This window comes from Melanaphis sacchari, unplaced genomic scaffold, assembly GCF_002803265.2.
Source record: "Melanaphis sacchari strain LSU unplaced genomic scaffold, SCAv2.0 Contig7_pilon_pilon, whole genome shotgun sequence".
Lineage (NCBI taxonomy): Eukaryota > Metazoa > Arthropoda > Insecta > Hemiptera > Aphididae > Melanaphis > Melanaphis sacchari.
The window spans coordinates 4889318-4916418 of record NW_020271560.1 but is presented as its reverse complement, the minus strand read 5'-3'; the positions used below and the strand labels follow the sequence as shown (position 1 = coordinate 4916418).

The window sequence follows — 27101 nt, the reverse complement described above, 5'->3', positions numbered from 1 at the left end:
AACCGCACAAATACTGGATATTTTCCACATACATTCACGCGTTTCTTACAAAGTCTGAATGATTTTATCTCGACTTTATTTATATTTAATGTAAAATAAATTTTTATTATATAATTTTTAGATTGATTGTTGATGTTTATAGCATTTTATACCTTTGGAAAATTTAAAAAAATTACTTAGTATCTAAGTATTATTTCATTATTTGTATATTTTGGTATCGTATTATTATTGCTATGATAATTTTAAATTATATTTTATACGTATATTGTATAGGTATAACTAAAAACATTTTATCAAATTTTGTTTTGATTATTTGATTGATCGATGTAATACATATGACATGTTTATTGAATAATGTTAAGCCTTTTATTTTCGCATTCTTAAAACAACAGATCTTCCATAGTATGTGCCCAGTGAAAGCGTAAATATGTAGGTATTGTAAGAACTCGGGAGTCCGTTACTCGAACGTTTGTTAGTTAATTAGTAGACAAATCGTTTATAGAACGGAAACATGTATTATGTATGTTAGTATAAGTATTACTATAGTAGTATAGTGTATATTTATAATCAGTTTAACTTCCTTATTTTTTCCGTTCACTGTAGAATCGATTCCTTTTCTTTCAGTATGCTACACGCACGTACCATTCAGGTATGCGCGATGGATGAGTTTGAAATAATTAAATCAACCTGATCAAACTGTTTTTAAATTCAACATTTTTTAATATTTTAGAATTGGCATACAGTCAAATAAAATTATTTATTATCATTCTAAATACGCACCACATACCTATATAAATATAATCTATCACATGTATGTGTTAATATTCTGCGCTGTTCTTCTGACCTTGATCTTAACCCAAAAATATAACAGAATGTTTTTACTATATTTTTAGGACCAGTACGATAATTTATCGTTTCACACTCAAAAAGGCATTGATTTTCTTGAAAGATATGGACACTTCATCCGTGACAGATGCCTTATTGAAATGGAATACGCTAGCAAACTCAGGTACGTAAATATATTATAGAATATAATTCGTCTAACAGCTAATAAACTTAATGGAGAAAAGACGTTAATGTTATACATACTGATTTATGTTTAAGTAATCGTCGCGTTTAACCTTATCGTTTTATTACTAAATATATATGTATAATAAATATTACATTTTCCAATATTATAAATAAGCATAATCTATACATTATATACGATGGTACGTTAGAATTTATATTTAAAGTATTTTTTCTTTTACTATTTATAATATTTGTAATATTGTTAATCGTTTTTTAATTAATATTTTTTAAGTCTCAACTACTCGTAGTTGTCAATTTACATTTGTAAAGAATTCAGTTGTTTATATTAAATATTATTAGAAGTTAATTATGTTGATTTATGAAAAAAACATGTATTATTCAACACTCGAGTATTTGATAATCAAAGAATTGTATTCTCGTAACAAATTTACTGATATTTAAAATATAGAAGTATTTTACATTTCTAATATTGATAGTATTAATTCTTATTATCAATTATATATTCAGAATATGTTGACAAACAGCTGCAGCTACCGAATCATTTCAGATTATAATTAAAATTGTAATGTTTCGCTATGAGGTTGTAATATTGTATTATAACTTATTTATTTAATATTAGCCAGTGTTGATTATGCTGATACGATAACCAATCTTTCTATTATTTATAGCCGCCATCTTACGTAATATATATATAGTATATACCTAACTGTAAAATCATACAAAATAATATTTGTTTGGAAATATAGGATGCCACTTAGGTTGTAAGATTGTACATTTTTGAGAGTATGGTGTCATGTGTTTTTTTTTTCACTATAAATTATGTCAAGTAAATACAGTCATATAAAGATAAATACATAAGAAAAATTACTGTTATATGTATCAAGTATTGGGTACAATTAGGGTATGAAAAAAGTTGGACAGGGTACTGCGGAGACAGGTTGAGAACACTTATCGCTTCGTTTATCTCGGCGCAGGATAGAAGTGGTGTACAATAAATTTGCGTATAAGAGTAAAACATTGCATTCGGAAAAACGTTGCTGAGCTATGGTATTCAGTTTATTTTAGCGTTTAAATTGATATGTTTAAATGTACATGTACCCATGTTTAATTACATTTAAGTTAATATATTAATGTATTATCATAGTATAGGTAATATGTTGAAATGTATTATTTGACATATGTGGGACACATTATCAGAATAGTATACTATTCAAAAATGTTTTAAAAATATGATAATAATTATAAAAAAATCGTGTATGTATATTATACAATGACTATAGTAGTCATATAATGACTATTTGATCGGATGTTATCTTAAAAATATTTATGTAATTTGTAGTTTTCACTCTGGCAGCCTAACATGATTTTATTTGTTTATACCATATTTGTTGTAACTACTCATTACAATAAATAATACGACATTGATCATATAAATTTATTTATCAAGTAATATGTAGATTAATAAGATACATAAAAAACGATAATTTAAACACAAAACAGCACCCATTATCCCAATTCATTTTAGTGGTTTTATTTAATTCATTCATTCTTTTTTTCTAATCATAGTTGATTTTTTAAATTGCATAAATATATAAATTATAAATATTAAACCCAATGGAAGATTAATAATATTTTTTTCATTAGCTTTTTAACTGATTAATGTTAATTAGATTATTATAATTGCAGTATGTTCTTATTTTTTAAACTGGCTTATTTCATCTAGATTAGGGAAATAATAATCAATTTTTGATCGATTTTTTTTTTTTGTATTAATGTGTTAAGGTCTGTAGACTAGGTAATTAAATTTATATAACTAAGACATTTATTATGACACCTTAAATATAAACTTAGAAGTCACAATATTAAGTAGTAAAGTACACTAAATGTACATTATACCTTCTGGCGCCTAGACATGACAGTTCCGGACATGATTGTTGCGTTTAGACGCTTTGCTTTTTCACCATCTGACATCTTTAGTTAAAAATTTTAATTTCTGTAAAATATTTTGAATTGTGAGTTAGATATCAGGTATTATAATAAATAACAAAGTACTTCCTTGAAAAAAATATAGATCAAAAAGAAGTACCCAAAAATATATAGTAAATAAGATTCCTATCTATATATATATTAGTATCTTGCCCGATTTATGTTTTTTTTTAAATTGCACGTCTTTTTCATTGATTCAAAACGTTATGCGCATTAAAATAAGTAGACACTATTGGTAATATTAAATAGTTTTTAATTATATAACTGAAAATATATTCTTAATACATTTATTGTATTCCCATTTTATAATACATCAATTTCATACTTATTAGCTCGTAAATATGTTGATGAATTGATATTAATAATTGTTATAGTACATATTTCATTCTTTGGACAAACAAGAATGATTTAATATTGACAATGAGTAAGAAATGTTTTCTGTTTGGCCTGATAAATAATTATTGTTTTATGATAATTGATAAATTTATGAAGTATGTGATGTGGTCTATTGAGTTGTGTTGTTCTAAGAAATGTATTGGATGATATTTTAGTTCGTAGTTGTAGTAAAATGTACATATTATATTATTATAATATACAGACGGTAAAATAAAAGATTAATATTTTTTTACCACTACATTAATCAAATAATTTGTTTTCGTTCCATAAGCTCTGACTAACTGTATTATTTGTATATTTACTTTCATTTCTTCTATAGTAGAAATGCACACATTAATGTTTATAATATAATATATGTATCACATATTTTTTTCTCGTTTTCCATAATGAATAGGAATCATATAAAACTATAAAACATCTCGTTTTATATATTATCATGTGTTTTCTCTAAAGTAAAATTCAAAACGATTTCTGTTTAATACGCTTTTGAAAAAGTGGCAGAAATATTATTGAATTATATTGTCGCTTCTCCGAGTTAAAACTCGAAAGTCGACGATTTGGACAGTGTTATTTAATCACAATAAATTTTCTATAATCGTTGTACATAAAATATTTAAATGTCATTAACAAACGTATTTAACTTTCGTGTTTATACGTTGTTATTCTAAATATATAATATTAATATATTTATTTAAGTTGTAGGTATTTTTTTAATAAACGTGAGCTAAAACTAATACGGCAAACAAATGATTTTATAAACATTAGATGGAACATGGTTCCGTCGTGTCTGATTCCTGAATTTTCTCGGTCATTGGGCATGACATTGTGTTAACGGGGCCCGTGTTTTATCGGTTTTCAATGCTGTAATTCTGTCATTGAACCGAAAAATAATCTTACAAATACAACATTACACAATATGAATGAACAGATTATTACTGTAAGATAGATTTGTTAGAATTTGTAACAAACGTATAATAAATAATTAACTAACTAAGGATCCCTGTAATATTTTTGAAACAAATACTAAAATTATCGCCGTTTTCAGCATAATAATTTAAAAATTAGACCAACATTAATTGTTTGGTTTGTCAATCTGAATCATCAATGACATGTGTTTATTTCCGATATTATCATTACTCATAATATGCTTTACCACACTCGTCGAAATTTATTAGACGACCGATTGAGCTGTATTACTAATCTATCGAGAATCGGAAACGTTTAAAAGCTAACCTTACCTATCATTGAACAAATACAAAATACTAAAATTTTCGTTCAGAAACACTGGATTCTACCTCGTCTTACGAATATTATGCTTTGAAATACATTTTAGTACTACAGTACTAATACAGTAATAAGCCTTGATGTCGATGTCTTAAAGAAATCGGATAGTCATTTCCGCACATACCGCGTTCAATTGTATATGGCCTATATTGTAATATTATGCAGGTATAAACCGTGTTATCGGCATAAATATTAATAACCCCAGGTATCACATTCATACATACTTGAGCTAAGTCAAATAATTACACGATTAAATTTATTAAATGTACACATTTCGTCGTGTATTTTATTCGTAGGTTAAAGTAACATTTTTCTGACTAAAGCATTTAAAAAACGTGCAGTTTTTTTAGTTAGCTTAATTAATTAATATGTTGAAACGCATATTTTATATTGAATACACATAAGTCACGAAGATCGGTCACGCAAATACAATATTGGTGTAAAATGTAAGATCTTAGTGTTATATTATCCTTATTATTCTATAACATATTTTTATCATGTTCATTAGGGCCCAGGAATGTTCAATACGGCTTGTGGTCCTAGCATATTTTAGTACAGCTCTCATGTCAATTTTAAAACTCAATCACTTTAATTAGTACACAAAAAAATCAATTTCTAAAGTTTTTATTTTTATTTTAGGTATTTTTCTCTTTGTAAATAATTAAAATGTTTTAATACAAATTATTTTATAATATGACCATTATTTGATTTTTTTTACTTATGTGTATACCGTGTGTTCATCAATTTAGGGAACATTGAATTTCTCGGCTGAATTAAATTGGAATAAATTGAATTTTTTTACAAGCTAGTAGCATATAAATACACATTTATAGATAAATTTCAAATTTTTTATTATTTTAGTATGCATATTATGCTCAATAAAAATATTTATTTTTTTTAAAGTAATTTTGATGTATCAACTATGGTTCTAAATTAAAAATTGACTGAATAAAAGCCATTTCCTTTTTAATAAATAAATACATTTTTACGATTCATTTAAGTGCATAAAATCATTAATAATTATTTATTATAGATTAATTTTTGAATGTTTTATGTATTTTTTTTTTTTTTTTTTTTATATTTACGTGTTATAAATAAGACCCATTCGATGACCAGCAAGATCACCAGATATTACTCCACTTGATTTTTTTTTCGTGGGGAATTTAAAAGTAATAGTTTACAAAGAACTACCAGTCATTCATGCAGATTTAATAAACAAAGTCGTGGTTACGTGTATTGTATAATAACATAACTGAAAGTCAATGTCAGCAACCAATAGAGGATGTCTACAACAATTTCAATTATACTTAGAAAATAACGGAGAAAACTGAGCAATTTATTTAATAAATTGTATAATTATAAAATAACTGTTATAAATAATATTTAATAAACAAATGTATGATATGTATACCCTTATTATGTAAATCTTATTTATAACACGTACTCGTGTATAAAAAAAAAAATTACGTAAAACCATCCAAAAATTAACCAATAATAAATTATTATAAATGATTTTATGCAATTAAATGAATTGTAAAAATGTATTTATTTATTAAAAAGGAGTGGCTTTTATTCAGTTAATTTTTAATTTAGAACCATAGTTGATACATCAAAATGACTTTAAAAAATAGCCTTATTCGGATACGGAGTTCAAAATAGGTGTTGCTATTAAAAAAAATAAATATTTTTATTGAGCATAATATGCATACTAAAATAATAAACAATTTGAAATTTATCTATAAATGTGTATTTATATGCTACTAGCTTGTAAAAAAAACGATTTATTCCAATTTAATCCAGCCGAGAAATTTAATGTTTCCTTAATTGTTGAACATACGCGGTATTATGAAAAATACAGCACAAAACAACTTAAATTCGTTTAATGTGACCTAGACAGCTAGATATTCCAAAAATTTGCACACCCTTGATTTATATTGTTTCAAACTGTTTACTCGATAATATCCTAATACAACTTTTTTATGTTTATGTTTCATTAAATTTAAATTAGCTTAATTTTTAATGAAATCTCTTTTTTTTTCAGGCGATTGGTTAAAAATTATCAACCCAAAAAAAAGGAAGAAGAAGAATATCAGTAAGTCACCGCCTTTAAAATAATACAGTGTGTTTTGAATCAATGTTTATCGTCTCAAACCTAAAACACTAATTTTATTTTACCATAGAATATTCCATATTAGATATTTTAATATTTTATATTATACCTACTATTGATATTAATGTAATTTGTTAATATTATCGTTTTTCGAAAAAACGGGATATTTTTATTTAATTAGACCATAATTTATTGTTATATACGCTATCGTATACACTCTATATTATTTAAAAAAATATGCCTCCTTTGCATTTACAACGTTTTAGAAATCAATGAATAGATGACTTTCTTCTTTTATGTGGCTCGTTGACATATCGGATCTCTTATGTTTTACTAATTTTAACGATAACAAACGTATCAGAAATTTAAAACATAAAATGCATGTTCTGAAAGTTGATAAAATAAAAAAGCATTTACGTTTTAATTATCAAGTAAATATTTATTTTTTAATATTATATCTAAATTATTATTGTAGTCATAAATAAGTTGTTTAGTTATGTGTTTAACATTAACTTTCTAATAAAATATATGAAATTAAATTCGATTAAAAAAAAAAACCTTTTTGTAAACTTTTTTACGTTTAAATAGCAAATTTAAAGTAATTTTTAAATTCTCGTTAAAAATCAATGAACCTAACGATATTGTTTTTTTAAAAATGAATATTTAGTTAATAATCACAAAAGAATAATTGCGTATTTTTTATTCGTACTTGTGTTGTTACATTATTATTTCTAATCTTATTATTAGGTACTTAAATTTAGTAGTATGCAGTTTGTATTTTCTTGCAAGTATTTTCATATATAATTAATGAAAATATCGTGAATCAGATAGTATACATCATCGTAGATAGTTGTGATGCATTTATTGCTATTGACCCTATTGTGTATATAGGGGAAATCATCCTCTGGTAATAGATATAGATAGTATCATGATGTAGAGGAGGGAATACAATTTTGTATTTATTTTGTTAAATTAATAGGTCAACATTCCAGTTTCTTTTACATTTTCGAAGAAGCCTCATTAAAGGTTTGAAGATACGGTTTTTATTTAATTAATTATTTATTTTTAAATTAAAGGGTTAGTATTTATTGTAAGTTTTGTATGAAAAAGTTTATAATGCAGTTTTTATTTGTAAGTCGTGTAGGACTTAGTCGTTTAATACCATTAGGAACCACTAATGATAATATTATATTTTGAAATGTCTGAATGGAACGAATTAGAGTTTAACTGACCACAGATTTGAATATCATATGACTAATTAGTAAACTAATGAATAATGATGGTTTTTACAAAAAATGTTTAATTTTACTTTAAGTTTAGACGTTAAAGTAATTTAGTAAACCGGTGCCGCCGCTTTACTATATACATTACAGTATTACACTGTTATTTATCACCTATATTTACCGAACCTAGACGTCTTTCTGATATCATTATATCGTTTATTATTATAGTTATTACCTAGATGTTATTGGCAAATGTAGATGTTACCCAAAACTACGCAACGGTTCTAGAAATCATCGAAGCGAGTAAAATCGCGAAGTTAAGCATCTATATCGAATCTTAATATTATTTTCCATTAATAATGTAGAAACTGAAGGATATCGTATAATACATTTTCGGATTCTTTGATATCCTTTTAAAGTCTCAAATTATGTATCAATACAGCAAACTTGGTATTTATACGTTTTACGATTTAAATTAGTTCATATTTATATATTGTCCGACTTGTTGAGTCGTTAAACTACACCCTAACATCACCACTTTTATCCGGATCTCCCCAGTCTTTGTTGAACTAATAAATAACTATATATACAATGTATATTATACATACACTCTACAATAAACTACAACAAGTTGGAAAAGGTGGAACTTAATAATATTCATTTTTTTTCTGTTGTTGAGATAAAACTTAAATTAAACCCTGAAATTTAAGATTTTTACTTTTATTTTCAAACAAAATTATTTTTAGATTATTTTTGTCATTTATAATTATTTAAAGTGTTTTTTAATAAATACAAATTACGATAAATTTGCATGGATATTTCTTAATAGTTTTAATTTTTTATTTTTAAAAGTTAGTAGAAAAGTAAGTTATAAATAACCGTCGAGGAAAAAATAAGAAATTAGTTTCCCAATGCGGTGTGTCGTGTAAAACTCTTGAATTAATGATTAACAACAAACGTAATATTAACAGAGATTTATGGAAAACAATTTTTCATTTTATGCATTAAAAATTATTTTAGCATGTTTTTTAAATATTTAGAAATTTGAATGAGGAAAATTTGCACTTTTCGTAGATTTTTTTGTGCATCATATATATTTGCAACAATGTTGGGTAAAATTTTATCTAGATGATTATTCAAATAAAATACTATTCGAATGATATTTTTTACAATTATTCGAATAATTTTCAACTATGATTATTCGACTAAATTTCAAAGACAAATAATTTTTGGTTATTTTATTTGATTTAATATAGTTTATAATTAAATCATTTTTTTAGATGTAGCTATTGTCGTATATAATACATCATACTGTAACAATACTATAAGTATGTTACATGACACCTATATATTAAATATAAAATCTATATTACAGTCAATTGCTGATCAATATAATAATATTAACACACGCACATAATTGGAAATAACTTTCTTCTATTGATAGATATTTGTTAATTTAAAGTATTTTTACATTTTTCTGATAATAAAATAATTCACAAATTTGTAACTTAAAATACAATGCCAACTATTTTTTTATAATATGTGCTTGTTTTTAATTACTAACCTTATGCTTACCAATAGACGAAAATTATTTGAATTTCTATTTTTGAAATTAGTTGAATAATTTTTTATTCAAATAATCATAATTGAAAATTATTTAAATAATGTTTTTAAATTATTCGAATAATTGTAAAAAAATCATTCGAATAAAATGTTATCTAAATAATCATCTAGATAAAATTTCAATCGAATAACGCCTAACTCTGATGTGCAATACTGATGTTCAATAATTTATCCTTTTTAAACTTGATCTTATTATTTATAATTTATTTTAGTTTTTTCTCTATTATCACCTTTTCTGGCAGTAAAAATTCTTCGATCTTAAACTTTGGAGGTAGTTATTAAAAATTTAATTTATACATTGGGGATGATAAGTAAAAAAATGTTTAGTACTTATCAAAATAACCTGAAAAAAATAAATAACCATAGGTTAGGTACCTACTCAAAATTTTTACTTAATGTTTATAATATTATTTTCTAAGCATAAATTTGTAAATATTAATGTACCTATTATTTATTTATTTATATTACTAGAAGTAAACAATTTATAAAATGTTGAATTTTATAGCTAAGACATGTTAATTTAATACAAAATTGCCCATAGTAGTAATTCATACTGAAATCATATAAAAACAATTTTTATAGACATTTAAGATCAAATTTCGTTAAAATTAGATATTTAAAAAATAAATAACGATATTAATTATGTTGTTTTAATTTTATAACCTTTAAGAAATCTGCGGATTACTTTTAAGCTGTTGCCCATTATACCATGAACGTCTTCATAACTATTTTATAGTAAGGTTAAGTTAGATATTATTAAATGGTATAATTAATTCAAAAGTTTATTTTAATTTACTATTATATTATATAATCATTTAATACTAATAATGTAATAAATGCAATGTTCTTGTCAACAATTAAATCAACTTACGATAATATTCATAGTAAAAATTACAATATCAATAAAATATACTTAATGGTGTAGGCTGACACATCGTGTCCGCTTAGAATCATGTTTTCCGTATACAATGATACATTATTTAATTTAAAATTAAAACATTTATAGTGGTGACTCACTCCAATACCTAATAACAGAGCCGTGCCATTTGCTTTTTTATAATTTGTTTCGTATTTTTTTTTATTGTAAGTTGTCTATGTTTTATTAAATATTATAAATAGCGAATAAACATTGATATATCTTTAGTTAACTCAGTTAAGAATACTACTTAATTATGCTATTTAATTTGTTGTGATGGGTAATATGAAACTAATTTGTCGTGATATTGTTCAGACTTCATACCAATTTCATTCAAAACAAAATATTTTTGATTTTGTGGTTTTGTTTGTTGTTGAACATTTTTAACACAGCGTTATATACAGGTCATCATCATCTCAAACAAAATATAAATTAGTTTAAATAAAAAAAAAAAAACGTTAAAATACTAGTTTAATTTTGCTGTCGTCATTTTTTTCTGTGACTAGATCATAAAAATACGGTATTTAATTTGGCTATCGTTGCCGATAGCTATATAATTGGTAAAGTTGAATATACTCTTCTAAATGCCAACCACTAACATATGATTTCTCAATATAGACATATTTTTATATAGCATATGCGATGTTTCGACATTCCATATAATATCATAATTTATAGGTATCAGATCGTTTAAAGATTATAAAAATCTAATACTTAAGGACGTTCGAGTTTTAGTAACTATTGTTTCTGTTTTACAAACATAAAACATATCAACTTTAATTTCTGCCAAACTAATAATTTTTTTTGTTATTAACTTAAATATTAAAGAAAATTGACTTATTATCAAACTTATAATTTAGAACATTGTATGTTTTCTTTCGTTGGTTTTTTACGATATATTAATGTCTAAATAAGTTATGAGTATTAAATATTTATGTATAAAATTCTCATAAATGGTCATAACATAGAAATTTCACACTTGATGTCTCCGTCTTACAAACGTACAACATAACTAATTGTGCGATAAAAATCTATTTTGCTCTGTTATTTTAAAATTGAAAATGAATTATTATTATCAAACTCAAAAGTATGAATATTATTGAAGTCTAATATCTTCCAAGTTCAAGTCAAATTTGACAAATTTTCACTTGTACTTAATAGTAACAACTAACAAGTTTAAGACCAAAATCAGATTGCTAAATAAATAATAAATTTACTGTTGTTGTTGGCGACATGATACTATTGACTCAAATTACGGCTGTATTTTAAATTTTAATTTAATTTTTTCCTCTCAACATTTTTGTCGCACCTGCATTCCGCCAATACGATGAATCATGTTTTTAGTTTTTATTTCGAAGAATTCTAAAATTTCGTCATTATCTACGTGATATATGAATGTGTAGTCGGAGTACAATTTTGTTCCAACTAAATAAAATTTAGTAAACGAAATTAATAGTTTTGAATAATTTTAAGACATAATTATTAATTTATTATTACTTTTCGGATTACATTTATATATTTATTAATATATCAACAGTAGGTGTGTGTGTGTGTCTGTGTATTAAATATTATAAATTGGTTTATAATAAAAATGAACTCTAATGTCCATCACGTCTAATAATATAACATTATTGTATATGGAATTTATGGTCACACCTATTGACCTATTAGTTCTATTATAACAGTTCAAACTTGAAATATACAGCTATTGCCGTTACGCCAAGACAATATTTTAATTCATTATCATTGTAAGTGTAAATAATAAGCTTATATTTATATTCGAAATACAATACGATGTGTATTTTTTTTCGAGATGCTCGTGATGTCTCAACAGTTTTTATATTCTTAACTTCAAGTCCCTAAAATTTCAAATATTCGTTTTTTTTTTATAAAAACATGCCTATTATTATTTTATTTTGGTCAATACTATATTATAGTATTTTTATTATCGCGAACATGGCATTAGAAAAATGTCAATAATTTTGATTTTAAAGTAGTGTCAATAGAACCCCTTTACTCAAGTTGTCCTATCTTTATTTTTTTCAATCTTTTTAATTTATTAACTATGCAAATTAATTGTATTCAGATTACAAATATGGTTTTTCTAATAAAAAAAGTTTTGTTTCATCATGATGTGTAATTAATACTCGAAAAAAAATGTTAAATTGATAAAAAAAAATGTCTCATCCATGTTTTTATTTTCCCCGGATCTATCAAGTGGGATTCGTTTTGGAGTCTTAAAATATTTATAGTATTTGTAGTGGATTTGATAGTTTTGTATCTTTTTCCCGTTCAGAGTATTATTTGTTCGTGTGGGGGAATCTTTATTTTTTTTTCACGACCAAAGCTCGCGTGAGTCACGATGGCTATAACGATGACGTAACTACTTACGGGGATCGATACCGAGGGGGACTTTCTATATACTCTTCCTTGCCCGTGTTCCGTCAATTATAATTGTCCTATACCTACAACTATAATATATATATATATATATTTATTTATACTTATATCCTTCAGGGTCAAAGCGACCTTGTGTTATTAATAATATAATAATTCGACTGGTACGATAACGAGGGTTAGGTGCATTCCGATTATTGAAAACGAAAACGGATTAATATGTTATTTTATTCGTAATTCGGTCATCCGTTTGTCCTTGGTTGTCGTTTACGAATACATTTATACATAGCTGTATAATATAAAAAAATTTATCAATGAGTTGACGCGTCGTATTATATATTATTATTATTATTATTATTTATTATTTGTTATTTGTAGTATGAACCATTTTGTATTAAAATACCCAAATGGTTGGTAGCAAAAAAAAAAAAGAAGCGTTCAACCGCTTTTTGCCGAAAATCTTATAAGAACCTTTTTATTTTATATACTAATAGCGTATAGATACTTTATAATGCCTTAATATTGTCAAAACACAAAGGCGTGCACAAACAATTAACTTGAATTAATATAACTCCGACGGTGATATTTTTCTCAGATTAATATACAATATTAGGATTGATCTTATTAATTAAACTAATGTTTAAAAATAATTTTCTGTTTTTTGTTACACAATTTGTGTAAACTTTCGTATCGCTGTACGTTAATTGTTCTCACGTTATTTTGTATACGTCTCGAAAGTCTGGGAAAACGTTATATAATTGAATTTGTTAAAAATAAAACTTTGCGTTGTATCTAATTATTTTCTTTCAAATGCTTTCATTAGGTTTGTTATTATAAAATTTTATCTCTTATTATGAATATATATAAGCAAACAATTAAAAATATTTAAATTAGTTAGGTTAGAGATACTTATTATGTATATTATTATTTGTTTCCTTTTTTAGTCTCGTGAATAAGAGGATGCCACCCTGTAGTTAACGGACATTTCCTTTAATTTACTAATAGTTGTTTGAAAATAGTAAGCTTTGAAGCCCTAAAATTTATTCACATAACATTTAAAATATGTGGACCTTAAATTTTTGTTGAATAATACGAGTTTTCTCAATGCCCTTTATGACTTGAATACACATTTAAAACTACCACGAATTATTAAATAACAAATCTAAATTATTATAAAAGTTTTTACAAGAACTGTGCTTCATTTTAATAATTAATAAATTAAATATTGTGTCTTCTAATATTTAAAATTTGTTTTAAAATTTTCGTTAAATATTGTATCAAACAATAGTCTATCATTCTATAAACAAAATATATGTTTTATAAAAAAAGAAAAATAGGATAAATTTTCATGTTATTTTTAAATTTTTGCATAAAATGTTTTAAACAAAACTACTTATTTAAACACATTACAACCCTGGCTATCAATGTATTTATACTTAATGTATTTTTCGATCCTATAGTCATTACTCATTAGTCGTGTAAAATGTTTCTATATCAATGCAAATTAAACGTATCCGAACTTTCTAGACACCCGTGCAGTATACTATTATAATATTATGTAAATTTACCAATTGTTCATCAATTTTGAGCATATCTTTTTTTTTCTCAAAATTACTCTATAGAAAATTATAACAACGCCGCTCGAATACTTGAGTACAAACACACGTGACCTATATATTACGAAAAGCGCGCCTATAAACATAAATATGTATGTATATAATATATTATAAGGACATTTTCTTTTCACAAAATAGTAGTATTCATTACCTATTGTTATTATTTTATTGTTAATAATCTTTAGTAATCGATTGCTTTATTATTATTTTGATTATTTATTGTTATTCATCTTAAATAGTTTTTATTAAATTGTATATGTATGTTAGGTATAGCACGTGTAAAGCATTCAAGGCGATGTTGTGCGAAGTAAACGATTTGGCAGGTCAACACGAGGTGATCGCTGAAAATCTCCAATCTGACGTCATCAGGGAAATCAATTATTTAGTGAAGGACATCAAAGAAGAGAGAAAGAAAGTATGTCCATCTATTAAACTCTTTCTGTATTTAGATTAAAACAATGTTACAAATTGCTGATTTTCCGTATAAATACAGCCGCGTTTTCAGAGACATGATAAGAAATTTTTCATACGAGGGCTTATATTTTATCAACCCCTAAGTTTTTACTTAAAATAGAACATTAATAACAAAAATGTAAGTAGGTAATTATCCATATTTAAAATATATAAGATAATAAAACTTACATAATATATAACTATGTAGTATTTAATTGTTTTTGTCATTGTGCTACACAATTATTTTTCACCTTTTTAAGACGCTAAGTTTTGCAGTCGTAGACACTAGTAATATGGTATATATAATATTTCTAATAATTTGTAAATATTTGAAAATATAGCTTTAATGCTTCTCCAATCTATTTTCGATTTTTCATTTTTTTTTTTTTTTTGATGATTGTTAATCATGTAAATCAGTTACAACGTTTGTTTATTACTAAGTATCAAGATATAATTTAATTAGGTCCCAAAGTCATCAGAATATGACTTAAAAAATAAACATTAAAATCCTAAAATACTAATTAATTAATAAATAACATAAATCTCAAAACGTGATTAAGTAACTAATCATTGAATATACTTATTTAGCTCGAAAATAGCCCGTTAATTGTTTAGAAAAGAATCGATGTATTATGATACTTATAGTGCTGTAACACGGTACCTATTGTTTTTAGGGGTCAGTAATACAAAAATTAGCTCGATTTAATATTGTATCTACCTACTTCATTTCAAATTTTATTTATTTGTATATTCATAAAAATTTGATATTTTACTTTTTATTGTTTCCAACGTTGAATACTGATAATTAAACATTTCATGTTATCTACCAATAAACGAGGTGAATCGCATGACCCCTCGTGATCACGTGTCTTTCTGTTGTTACAATCTTCGTGATAACGTATAATCAATATATATTTTTATGTGTGTTTCAATTTTTGTTATAGTTACTCCAGGACAGCGCGAAATATGTGGCGATGATCAACAACCAGGTAGCTTCACTGGAAAGGTCACGGAAAAACTACGAAAAAGCGTTTAAAGAGGCGGAGAGAGCTTTGGACAACTTTCAGCGGGCTGACGCTGATCTCAACTTGTCCCGAGCCGAAGTGGAAAAACAACGGATGAATATGGCCATCAAAAACCAACACTGCGAAGAATCGAAAAACGAGTATGCCAACCAGCTACAAAAAACCAATGAGCTTCAGGTATGATGATAGATACTTTAAGAATGGATGGAGAAGGAGTTCAAATTCGATTTTTATATTTATAGACATCTTATATGTACAACTATTTTTATTTCAAAAAATCCTACATTATTTGGAAAATGTTATGAGCTTGCATTTCTAGTATGATTTGTTTATTTTCTTATATTTTCTTCATTTTGTTATGTCTATCGATATAAATCTCAATCAACTTTGGTTTTATTGAATGAAAATCTATAATAGGTATTTACATTTTTAATTGTATATTTAACCTAAAGCAGAATAAAATTTGCTTTTTTACATCTCTTATCTACATATTTCCAAAAAGAGAATTGGTAATTTTCGAGATGGGTGATATATGATTGCGAACGAAACTTTTCCCGTAACATGATTGCGAACGTTTTAAGTTACCTTTAATCGTGTGGTGTTGCCAGGTTAAATGTTAGTCAATTACAAATTTTTAAATAATTAAATAGTAGGTATAAGGATTTTCTGCTATTACGCTATCAAAACAATTTAAATAAACCTGTGGTCAAAAAATATAAATCTAAAATTGAATCAAAATTAATAAATTATAATGATCATAATTTATAAAATCCACAAAGATCTAATTTTATATTTACAAAAAACTGCAAACTCCTAATTAAGAAAAAATTTAAAAAAAAAAAAGAAAAAAATGTAGAAAAACATTTTAAAAACTATTATTTTTTTTAATATTTAATACATTATGTAACAGTATTATTGATATTAATACTCTGAAATTATTTTAACTATTCAACTTTTAACACTTCATATTATTTCATATAATTTTATTTTAGTTTGTAACGTAGCTATAATGTAACATTGTATTATTAATATCAAATAGTTTTTATTTAAAAAAAAAAAAATTAATTGAATTCCCAAACAAAATTAAACATATTCAGAAATTATAAAATTGGCAACGTAGCCTATAAAAACGTTCGCAATCGTGTTGCACCCTTCGAGATTAATAGCGTTCCTGCTGTTTTAAGGATCGCCCTGTATACAACTTCGTGATTTCGGTGTACTATATTTATACTCGTCCAATAATAATAACTTGACACGTTCAACGCCTGAACGGAGCCACTGCGAAACCCAAGCACGATGTTAAGTCGCATGTGTGATTTATAATATGTATTTCGTTTGTTGTTTACTGAATCACTGTGTGTTCATTCAGAGCCAACACTATAAAGCGCTGATGCCGGAGGTGTTTAGGCAGCTGCAGGAACTCGACGAGAAACGCATTCGAAACGTCAGACATTTCATGGCCCATTCGGCGGACGTAGAACGCAACGTTTTCCCAATCATAAATAAGTGTCTGGACGGCATCATAAACGCTGCCAATCAAGTAAACGAAAAACAAGTGAGTGGAAGTCGATAAATCTGCAACATGATAATATATTGTATATTTGTACCGTGTATACAGAGTGATTCACCAAGCATGCACGCCCCAATAAGTATACTCTTTAATTAACGAATGTAATAATACGCTGTATAATATCTCTGTATTTGTAATCGTAAAATTTTACATAAATAACGTGATTTTAATTTCTCAGCTGCACTCAAAATCAATTCTAGGTAACCCAACCACACGCTCAACCGAAATTCTTGTACAGGCTTCTCTATGAGAGCTTCCTTCTTCATCACCCTATCACTATACCAATCCTTCCTCTAATTTACTTATTATACCTATAGTATAAATTGTAAATATTCATTAAAAATTGTTTAAAATAAAAATAAAAAAAATGACGCGATACAAATGAAATAAATTTTTTTCACTAATAAAATTTAAACGATGATGGTTTCTAAACAATTCTCTTCTGCCGCACCCGTAAATAAAGAGTTTCATAATAAGTCTTCTCTCAATCGCAGTTTTTGGTCAAATTATTTTTGTTGTTTTAGTCAATTTTCTGTGTTAACTTCTGGCACCATTCATATTAAGTAACCAATTTCCCTCTGAGACCAAAAAATAAGAATTCTTTTTAAAAATCTGTAAAAATATTTTTAAAAGAAACATGTAGACCGAAACAAAAAGTTACAGTGGTTAATTTGGTTTGTTCCGCGTGATAAACCTGTGAGTAGCCGCGTTTTATCATAAATTTATTTTTAAAATTCATTTAACTTTCAGGACACGATTTTGGTGATAGAACGGTACAAATCTGGTTTCGAACCACCCGGAGATTTCCCTTTCGACGATTTGAGCCGTGGTGGTGAGTCCACGCCGCTCGTATTGCCGGGTAGCGGCAACACTTACGTATCATCGGGCGTTGGCGCCCACAGGTCCGAATCAATGACCGTCAAGGGCACCATGTCGGCCGGCAAGCTGAAAAAGCGTGTGGGTCTGTTTGCCATATTTAGCTCCAACAAGGTATATATTATACATCGAAATTATTATAGAATTTATGATGACAATAATGAAAGAAAAATTAATATATATATATATTAATGTACCTATCATTTGACTATAACGTTTTAGTCATTTTAACGGTTTTATTTTTTATTTTTTTTCCGATTTATGTTTCGTTGCGAAACATAAAATATGCTCTTCTTGAAAAATTCTCAATATCACCCCAATTCTTCTTTCTGTAAGTACATCATACCTGTGGGAAAAAAAATTTTATTGTCTTAATATTTATATCAAACCTCAACGTTTTCTAACGACTTAGAAATACTTACCTGACCACAATAATATTTTAACCTTAATAATATTAATAAATATGTTTGTAAATATAATTCAAACGAAAACCGTTATGTTGTTTAATTTTGGCTTGCTGAAACGTATACGGTTATTCGTGTACGATTCATTCATAAAATACAAACATTGAACGGGTCAGTATTTCTGGAACACAAATAATGACACTGAGCTTAGTGAACGACGCGCCTTTTTTGTTTTTCACCGCATTCATGTTTTTGGCCTAATAGCGATCGCAATTGTTAATATATTTTTATTCAAACGCTACAACTCCTAGTTATAGCCTTATAATATACACAGTTTTAACCATCAATTACAAATGTCCTGTTTTTGTTCTGTTTACATTAAACTAACATGATTTCCAAATTTTCAACACGAATCATTACAAGGTCGTTAACTCACAGTTATTAAACAAATCGTCAATGACTAACTTTTATTAACGAAGAAGTTTATTTCTGGAATTATTATAATTTTAAAATAGTCAACTCAATCAGAATGTTAGGGTTTATTGTACATAATGTTGGTATATAATATTTTGAAATGTATATATTAATTTTATTATACTCTATTATTTACTAACTGCATGGCTAATCACGCTCGCTTTATGTTTTTCATGCACTTGGAAGCTAATGGACGTATGCAGTTCTGTAAAGGTATTAATTTTTTTTTTTCTAATGTGTGATTAAAAAATATTATGTTGAACTGTTCACATCAAAATAATCATAAAGGGATGATTATTATAAACTTAATAAAATATAACAAATTAAAAAAAATCACTTCATATTTTTATAACAAGGCTAATGGGATTAAGATAACTTAGTTATGATTATAAATAGATTCTAATGATAATGTATAATTTTGATAACATTTATTTAAACATCTTAAACATAAGTTTTAATATTTAATATTACTAACAAAAACAAAAAGCTAATTTTAACTAATAATAATATCAAACTAATAGGTTTAAGCTATCACTCAAAAATATTAATATGTGTATGTACCTATATATAATTAAAAACTTGTATGACTATTGAGTACTGATAATTTTAAATAACTCATGTGTTATACAATTATTTTGCTTGTGGAATAAAAGAAAAGCTCGAATAAAATAATTAATTATTTATTTTGTTTGTGTTAATCATTTCTTTGGTTGTTTTTATAACAGTTTTTATAATAGCATGATACATTATTTTTAAATAATTTAGTAAACTATTTGATCATTTATTCATTTAAGTTATTAACTTATTATAGAATAATCTATCATCATCGGGTGAAAAGGATGACTATAGTGAATTACCACCAAATCAGCGTCGAAAAAAGATTCTTCAAAAACTAGATGAAATGCAAGCAAAATTACATCAAGAAATAGCAGCCAAGTATATATTTTTTACAGATGAATTTGTAAATTTTCAATTATATTTTTATATGTGATGTGTGTTTTATATTTTTAGAGACGGTTTAATGAAAATGAAAGGAGTATACGAATCTAATCCGGCCCTTGGTGACCCAATGTCCACAGAAGGTCAACTGAACGAATGTTCACAGCGTATCGATAAACTCAACTCTGATATTGCCAAGTACCAGGGACTTTTACAAGAAGTTGAATGTAATGTTAGTCCCGCAGGTACACGCAAACATGAGTTGACAGAACATAATGGTATCGGCAATGGTAGCACTAACAACCTATCCAATCACAAGTAATTTAATTATTTTACGTGAATTAAAAATTTATATTATGTATCGTGTCTTATAGTAATAGGTTAAATACGACTATACCGGATGGTCGAGCTCCTCTTGGAGAAGATGAATCTCTGAGCCGTTCAGCATCTGATTCCAGTGTTTCTATACCTGCTGTTGGGTTAAACAAGTGAGTTTTGAATAAGTATATTGGTTCACTTATAAATTATAATATAATATTAACAATGCTATTACAGTCGATATTCTGGCGAGACTGTAAGTCTGGGCGCTTCACGTAATTCATTGGCAAATGATGAAGATCCACCACCTTATTATGATATTCACGATTTGCCACCCCTAGGAACTTGTACTGCTCTCTATGCATTTGAAGGTAAATGCATCTCCTCAATTACATATTCTTGTTATAATTAATGTTATATCACAATTTTTACACTAATATTGAACGTTTCAGCTACAAGCGAAGGATCAATACCAATGTTTGATGGAGAGCAACTATTAATCATTGAACAAGATCAAGGAGATGGATGGACGCGTGTTAGAAGACAACCTCCCAATGTTGAGGAAGGTTTTGTACCTACGTCATACATCTCAATACATTCTAGCTGAACAGAGGCATTTGTTTTAAATGTTTACGACACCCTATGACATTAAAATTAATTGTGTATATATTAAACTAAAACACCCTATCCATAAATAATTTTAGACTTAATTTTTTTTTTATAAGGTTGTGAAAAGTGCCAATTTTTTAATGAAAATGATATTTAATCGGTTCGAGCTCAAGTTGTCATGTAGGATTTTTTTTTTTTAAGTTAGGAGTGTTTTTTTATTATTATCATTACTATTATTATTGCTTTCAGATAATCAAATCTCATTAACCAATGTGCAATTGAAATGAATTAGTAGCAAATTATTCATCTTGCTTGACTGTTTATTTTTCTACTTGCGCCACTGTGTCTTATTATTGTTTCCCATCTTAATCTGTTGAAAGCCAAAACGAGAAAGTAATAAGTTTTCAACTTATAAAGAGTTTCCGTCCACCTTTATTTTGTTTTATTAATCATAAGTTCTTTAGTTCCAAATATTGTTTTTTCTTTTTTTTAGCACTGTTTATTTATTGTTTTTTTTACTCAATTTTCTGCCTTTCGACCTGAATATTCAAATAACCTAAGTAACAATTTTGTCAATTAATTATCCACTTGTATATTTTTTTTAAAACAAATTTCTAATATTTTAACTTGAAAAGTAGGTTGTGTTTGTTCAAATTTATTATAAATACCAGACGAGTGTTATTTATATATATACTTATATATATATATGTAATGGTTAAAAATGAATTATGTATATTTTTTTTAAATATAAGTTATACTAAAAATAATTATAAAACCATTAAATTATTATTCAATGAAATAAAGTAAAATAGTAATATTTACGAAACATAAGCGAACAAAATTAACAAACAGACAACACTTTTACGAGTAGTTGTCATTTTATTATTATTATTATTATTATTATTATTATTTATATTATCCTAATACGCATAACCAGCATTTTTCATTTAATCCTAACTCTATGCTTATAGTGTATTGTGTATTAGTATCATCTGAATTGTACAATATATAGATATATATATATATTATTAAAACGCCTTAAAAACATATCACTATTTATTGTTTCAATACATTGATTATTAAACTTTACACTACTAACCATATGTAAAAAAAAAAAAAAAAATAACTGCTAAGATTATTATTTGTTATTTATTAAACTGTTTAAAAATTAAAATGGATACATTTCCTTATTTTTTTTAAAAAGTTTTTAGTCAATTTGAGACAATCTTAGAATCTTTTGTGATCTCTAGAAAACTTGACACTATTGAAATATAAAAAATATATTAAAAGTTGTGTTTTCATATGGATATTAACTGTGAAAATTAGTATATGTCAAATAATTGAGGCAGTCAGCTAATGTAGACTGCCAGAAAGCCTTTAATCTTTTTCTTTACTTATCTTCAACTTTATTATTTGATTTACAGTTGATTAAATATTATAATAAAATATGTTAACAATGCAATCGTATAGTTATTTCATAAATTAGTGTTGATTTTGTTTTTTACAAAACATTGTTGATATTGCTTTTATTTTGAATAACATTACAAATATTATATTATTATGACTCAGCTACATGCAATTTAATATAAAATAACAGTTATCTATGCTCATTTAACTAAATCATTAGTTAAAATTTGGCAATATTTGTTGTCTTATTAAAAAAAAAAATTATATTTTATTTAATGCTGCTGACAAAGTCTGCAAAAATGTAATGATAAAATGTTTAAAAAATGAAATAAATAAAAAGAATACACAAAGTACATAATATATTATAATCTGTCCTAGCTGAATTCATTATAATTACTGTCTAAGACCCAATTCCATGCGGAGGTGGATTTCCCATTAGACACTGTAGGCAGCAAATTTTGTAGTGCTTTATTAAAAAGCATCAAACATAAAAAAAAAAAATTGAAAAATTAATTATCTACTTTAATTTACGAAAAATAATTAATAATATGCGTATTTATTTTATATTTAAAATTTTTCTGTATCATATATAGTATATGGTTGTGGTAATTTGTTCAGTTGTTCACCTATTATAGGGGCGGCAAAGTTTTGGTGCCTATAGGCTATAGTCGCAAAAAGATAAATCTGCCTCTGATTCCATGTATGTAATCAAAACTATAATAAAGATGTCATTAAAGCTGTTATGATAATACTATATATTTGTGCTATGATGACCATGTAAGCTTTTTTTGTTTTATTATTTTAACAATTTTGAATAAATATTAATTGATATTGTTGAATCATTTTTAAATCATAGAAAATAATATGTTATCAACAGTTGACCGTGGACGATGAAAATACAATAAAATTTCATTTAAAATTCAAAAATGTATTCAAGCAGTTTGCTATTTGAAGATTCTAACTTTTGGAGTTTCAATGTTTTCAAAATTTGTATTTCTTACTCTTTTAGAGGTTGAAATGCCAATAACTAAATAGTACCTATAAAAATGTGTAGCATTTATTATATTTAAACATGTATTACCTAATGTTATGTAATTAATAATCAATCAAATCAAATATTTATTGAAAAAAAATTCAGAAACTTACAAGTTACAGGCATGAAAGGTATTTAAAATTTTTCATTTTATTCATCTATTAATAATTGTCTAAGAGGCAAGAGCATAATCGGGAAGATACTGTTAATTTAACTACATTTTTTCCCCAGCGTTAAATATTTCATTTTTGCCCGTCCGTGCCTATTCACTGTGCTATAAAATATCAATGATCGACTCCAAATTAACTACCTTTCCCTAATTTCGTTTTCATGTATATCAACATGGTAGAGATCAAAAAAATTGCAATGGAAAAGTCATAACCTCGCATTCAATGTTCGTAATTTATGGAGGACGAAGTAATTTTTATAAAATATTTAAGCACGTCTCATTTAAATGCTCAGGTACACACTTTTTTACCCTTTGGATTTCTTTTTTTAAATTTTTTTCTCAATTCAAGTACGAAGCACTGCTCCCATCGGGTGTGATAAATAATATAATATTATTAAAATTATTAAAATCGTTTGTAACGATTGAGTGAGAAAAAAAAGTACTAAAAGACTGATCAGCGAAGAAGTTAAAATTGAAAGTCGCCTTGTAAAAAAAGAATAAAATTTCTTCCGACCCTGCCAGGATTCGAACCTGGAATCTTCTGATCCGTAGTCAGACGCGTTATCCGTTGCGCCACAGGGCCTCGATGTGAGGACGTGGCAAAACTTGAACATATAAACGCGTTTACGGTAACTTTGGTTCATGTTATCATATTGAAAAATAAGCGTTGTGATAACAATAACTGCTGTCCATTTAAGTATTTACCCGCGTGTATTCAAACCTTTAATAATTAAATTGGTTTTTCTTAAAAATCACGCGAATGACATGGTAATATGGTATTCTTGTTATTTGACGATATATAATTGATATTGGGCGTCAAATAATTTCCAAGCTCCTAAAAATTATTTCACGTTCAACAAATACCTACTAATTGTAATTTGTAAGTATTAATTATTTTATAGCTTGTAGTATTTAATTAATTTGTTACTAACTTTTAAATAATTTAATATTTATTTACTGAATACCTAGTATTTTGATCTATTTTCAGTGTAATTTTATTTGAGTGTGGAATGATTATAATTAATACCTAATAATATTTCATGTGCTTTGATTATTCAGTATTATCTAAAGTAGGCACTTATAACTGTTACTGTACTGTACCTCCTGCTCCTCCATCGGAATGTTCTTGGCGTGTAAATTATAAATCTCTTATATTTTTATTTCAAATTTCGCCAAGTTAAAATATATTTAGTTATTTAGAGGTAGGTAGGTAGGTACCTAGTCACAATGAGCTATGAAGTATAGGTACCTGTAGACGTACTGAGGATGGGAAAATTATTTTAATTATTTTAACCAAGAAAATAGTTTCGTCCTAAATATTTTTTAGCTGTATTGAAAGTTGTATTCAATACTACTACTTATACTCCTAAAACTTACCAGAATAATATAGATTTAATAAATAATAAGATATTAATATGTTAAATAAATACCTATAATAATATGATAAATTAATATAGAAAGTAGTCAATTATTAATGTTATACGATAATAAGTTAGTTATCTATAAATAAACAATAATTTCCAATAAATATATCAAACTATATATCGTTACCTTTGTAGTAGGTAGCTTAATGTAGAGGTAGGTGATAATTATACATATACAATATTATGCTGGGTAATTATATTAATGGTAAACACTAATTATCTTGAAATTACTATTTTTATCCATTTTTTTACATAATAAAAATAAGATTTTTTTAGCTTAAAAATCGAATTAGGAACGAATTGTAACAGAATATGATACATAGTACAGTGATATCTCGAAAAATATTCATAATTAGGTTACCCATTCACCTAAACCACTGGTTCCCAAACGAGGGGCACTCCCCTCTTGGGGATCGTGCACACATTACTGGGAAGGGGTAAGCAATTACTATGAAATATAATTTTTATTTTAAAACTTTGAGAAAATAAAATTAATTGACTGGTACCGTTATCGGTTATCAATAACAGATAACCGAAAAATTATCATCAACAAAAAAATAGTCATTCCGATATTCCGAATATTGAATAGTTTATTTGTGAAGTACACGAAAAAAGGTGATCGATTTTTTTTAATTTATAGGAGGGGGTGCGAGGTGTTTGAAAGTCTACAAAGGAGAGTAGAATAGAAGAGGTTGGGAATCAATGACCTAAACTTTGAATACTATTATTATTTATTATTTATAAGTTATTACCAATTCACTATATGATTAATCAAAGTTCGATTTTTTTAAATTAAAATTTCCTGAAAAATATTTAACTTCAAAGAATATAATACTTAAAATTTATGTTATTGGTAAAAAGAACAAGCGTTTGATAGTTTATACCTGTAGAATATTATGATGTTAAAAAATATACCTTTTATTTTCATTAGGTAATGTCGTCTGTTGTGGTGAATAAAATTCAAATATTTAAAAATATTTTTAAAAGCGTATAAATACTTGTTGAGACAATGAGCGTTTTCCTTCCAAATGTCATAAACTCATAATAATCACCCTGTACAGTATGTATACGTATGCAGTGTTGTTGCATACACGGGTGTTAGCGACATGACGTATTATATATTCGTTTCGTTTGAGAACGGTCCGCCGGAGCTCGCTCTCGGGTTGCATTCCCTGCCGCAGAGTGATGTGGTGGGACGGAGTGAGAACCGACTACGGAGAAAGACCTCAACACCCCGCCCACTGAGCGGTGTAACTCGGTAGTAGTGGTAATAACCACCGCCGGATTTTCAAGCCGTCTTGTACTCGCTTAAGTCGTACTGCACAGCTGCTGCGCCACCGTACGTATTATTATTAAACAACGACGTTAATAACAACGTAGGTATCCAGAGCCGGATGAGAAGGAGGAGGAGGTGGTGAAGAAGAAGAAGAAGAAAAAGTTGACTCCGTATATTATACATACCATTACGAAACTCGTTATCTCCTACCGTCCGAACGTCATGGGTACAAAAACATAAAAAATCCAACGATCACCACTAACAGTAGCTACACGACCGGCCGTGTTCGTAAAAATAGTACTTGTATAATATTTTTATACAATAAAATATCTATACTCGAGTTCACCACAACATTTGGTCACTACAGAACTTGTATCTTTTTTATAGGGGGGGGGGAGTTAAAATCATAACTCCCGGCTCTTATCGATGCAGGCCTTCGAAAAGTTATCAATAGATTCGCAAACGTTGAAAGGTACGTTTTACTTAAAACGTCTTTCCTTGTGTAATATTGTAATAATAAGAGGTAGGTATACAAAAACAA

General features: G+C 26.5%; 1 protein-coding gene and 1 non-coding gene across 4 annotated transcripts in view; one reads left to right on the top strand and one right to left on the bottom strand.

The window, feature by feature from the left end:
• Positions 1-21333, top strand: part of LOC112601743 (formin-binding protein 1-like) — a 30177-nt gene extending 8844 nt beyond the window's left edge. The window contains exons 2-13 of one of the 3 annotated variants that reach the window (XM_025349508.1): positions 894-1009; positions 6740-6790; positions 14851-14998; positions 15981-16238; positions 17431-17616; positions 18382-18621; positions 19572-19598; positions 20197-20321; positions 20397-20642; positions 20699-20812; positions 20880-21013; positions 21095-21333. In XM_025349508.1, the coding sequence (XP_025205293.1) occupies positions 894-1009; positions 6740-6790; positions 14851-14998; positions 15981-16238; positions 17431-17616; positions 18382-18621; positions 19572-19598; positions 20197-20321; positions 20397-20642; positions 20699-20812; positions 20880-21013; positions 21095-21249 (1800 nt within the window). In that variant the 3' untranslated portion in view covers positions 21250-21333. The remainder of the gene's footprint in view (positions 1-893; positions 1010-6739; positions 6791-14850; positions 14999-15980; positions 16239-17430; positions 17617-18381; positions 18622-19571; positions 19599-20196; positions 20322-20396; positions 20643-20698; positions 20813-20879; positions 21014-21094) is intronic. The other 2 variants (XM_025349510.1, XM_025349509.1) reach the window with 2 other exon arrangements.
• Positions 21334-24370: 3037 nt separating this feature from the next.
• Trnar-acg lies at positions 24371-24443 on the bottom strand. Its single transcript has one exon. It is a non-coding gene; the product is annotated as a tRNA-Arg (tRNA).
• Positions 24444-27101: the final 2658 nt, after the last annotated feature.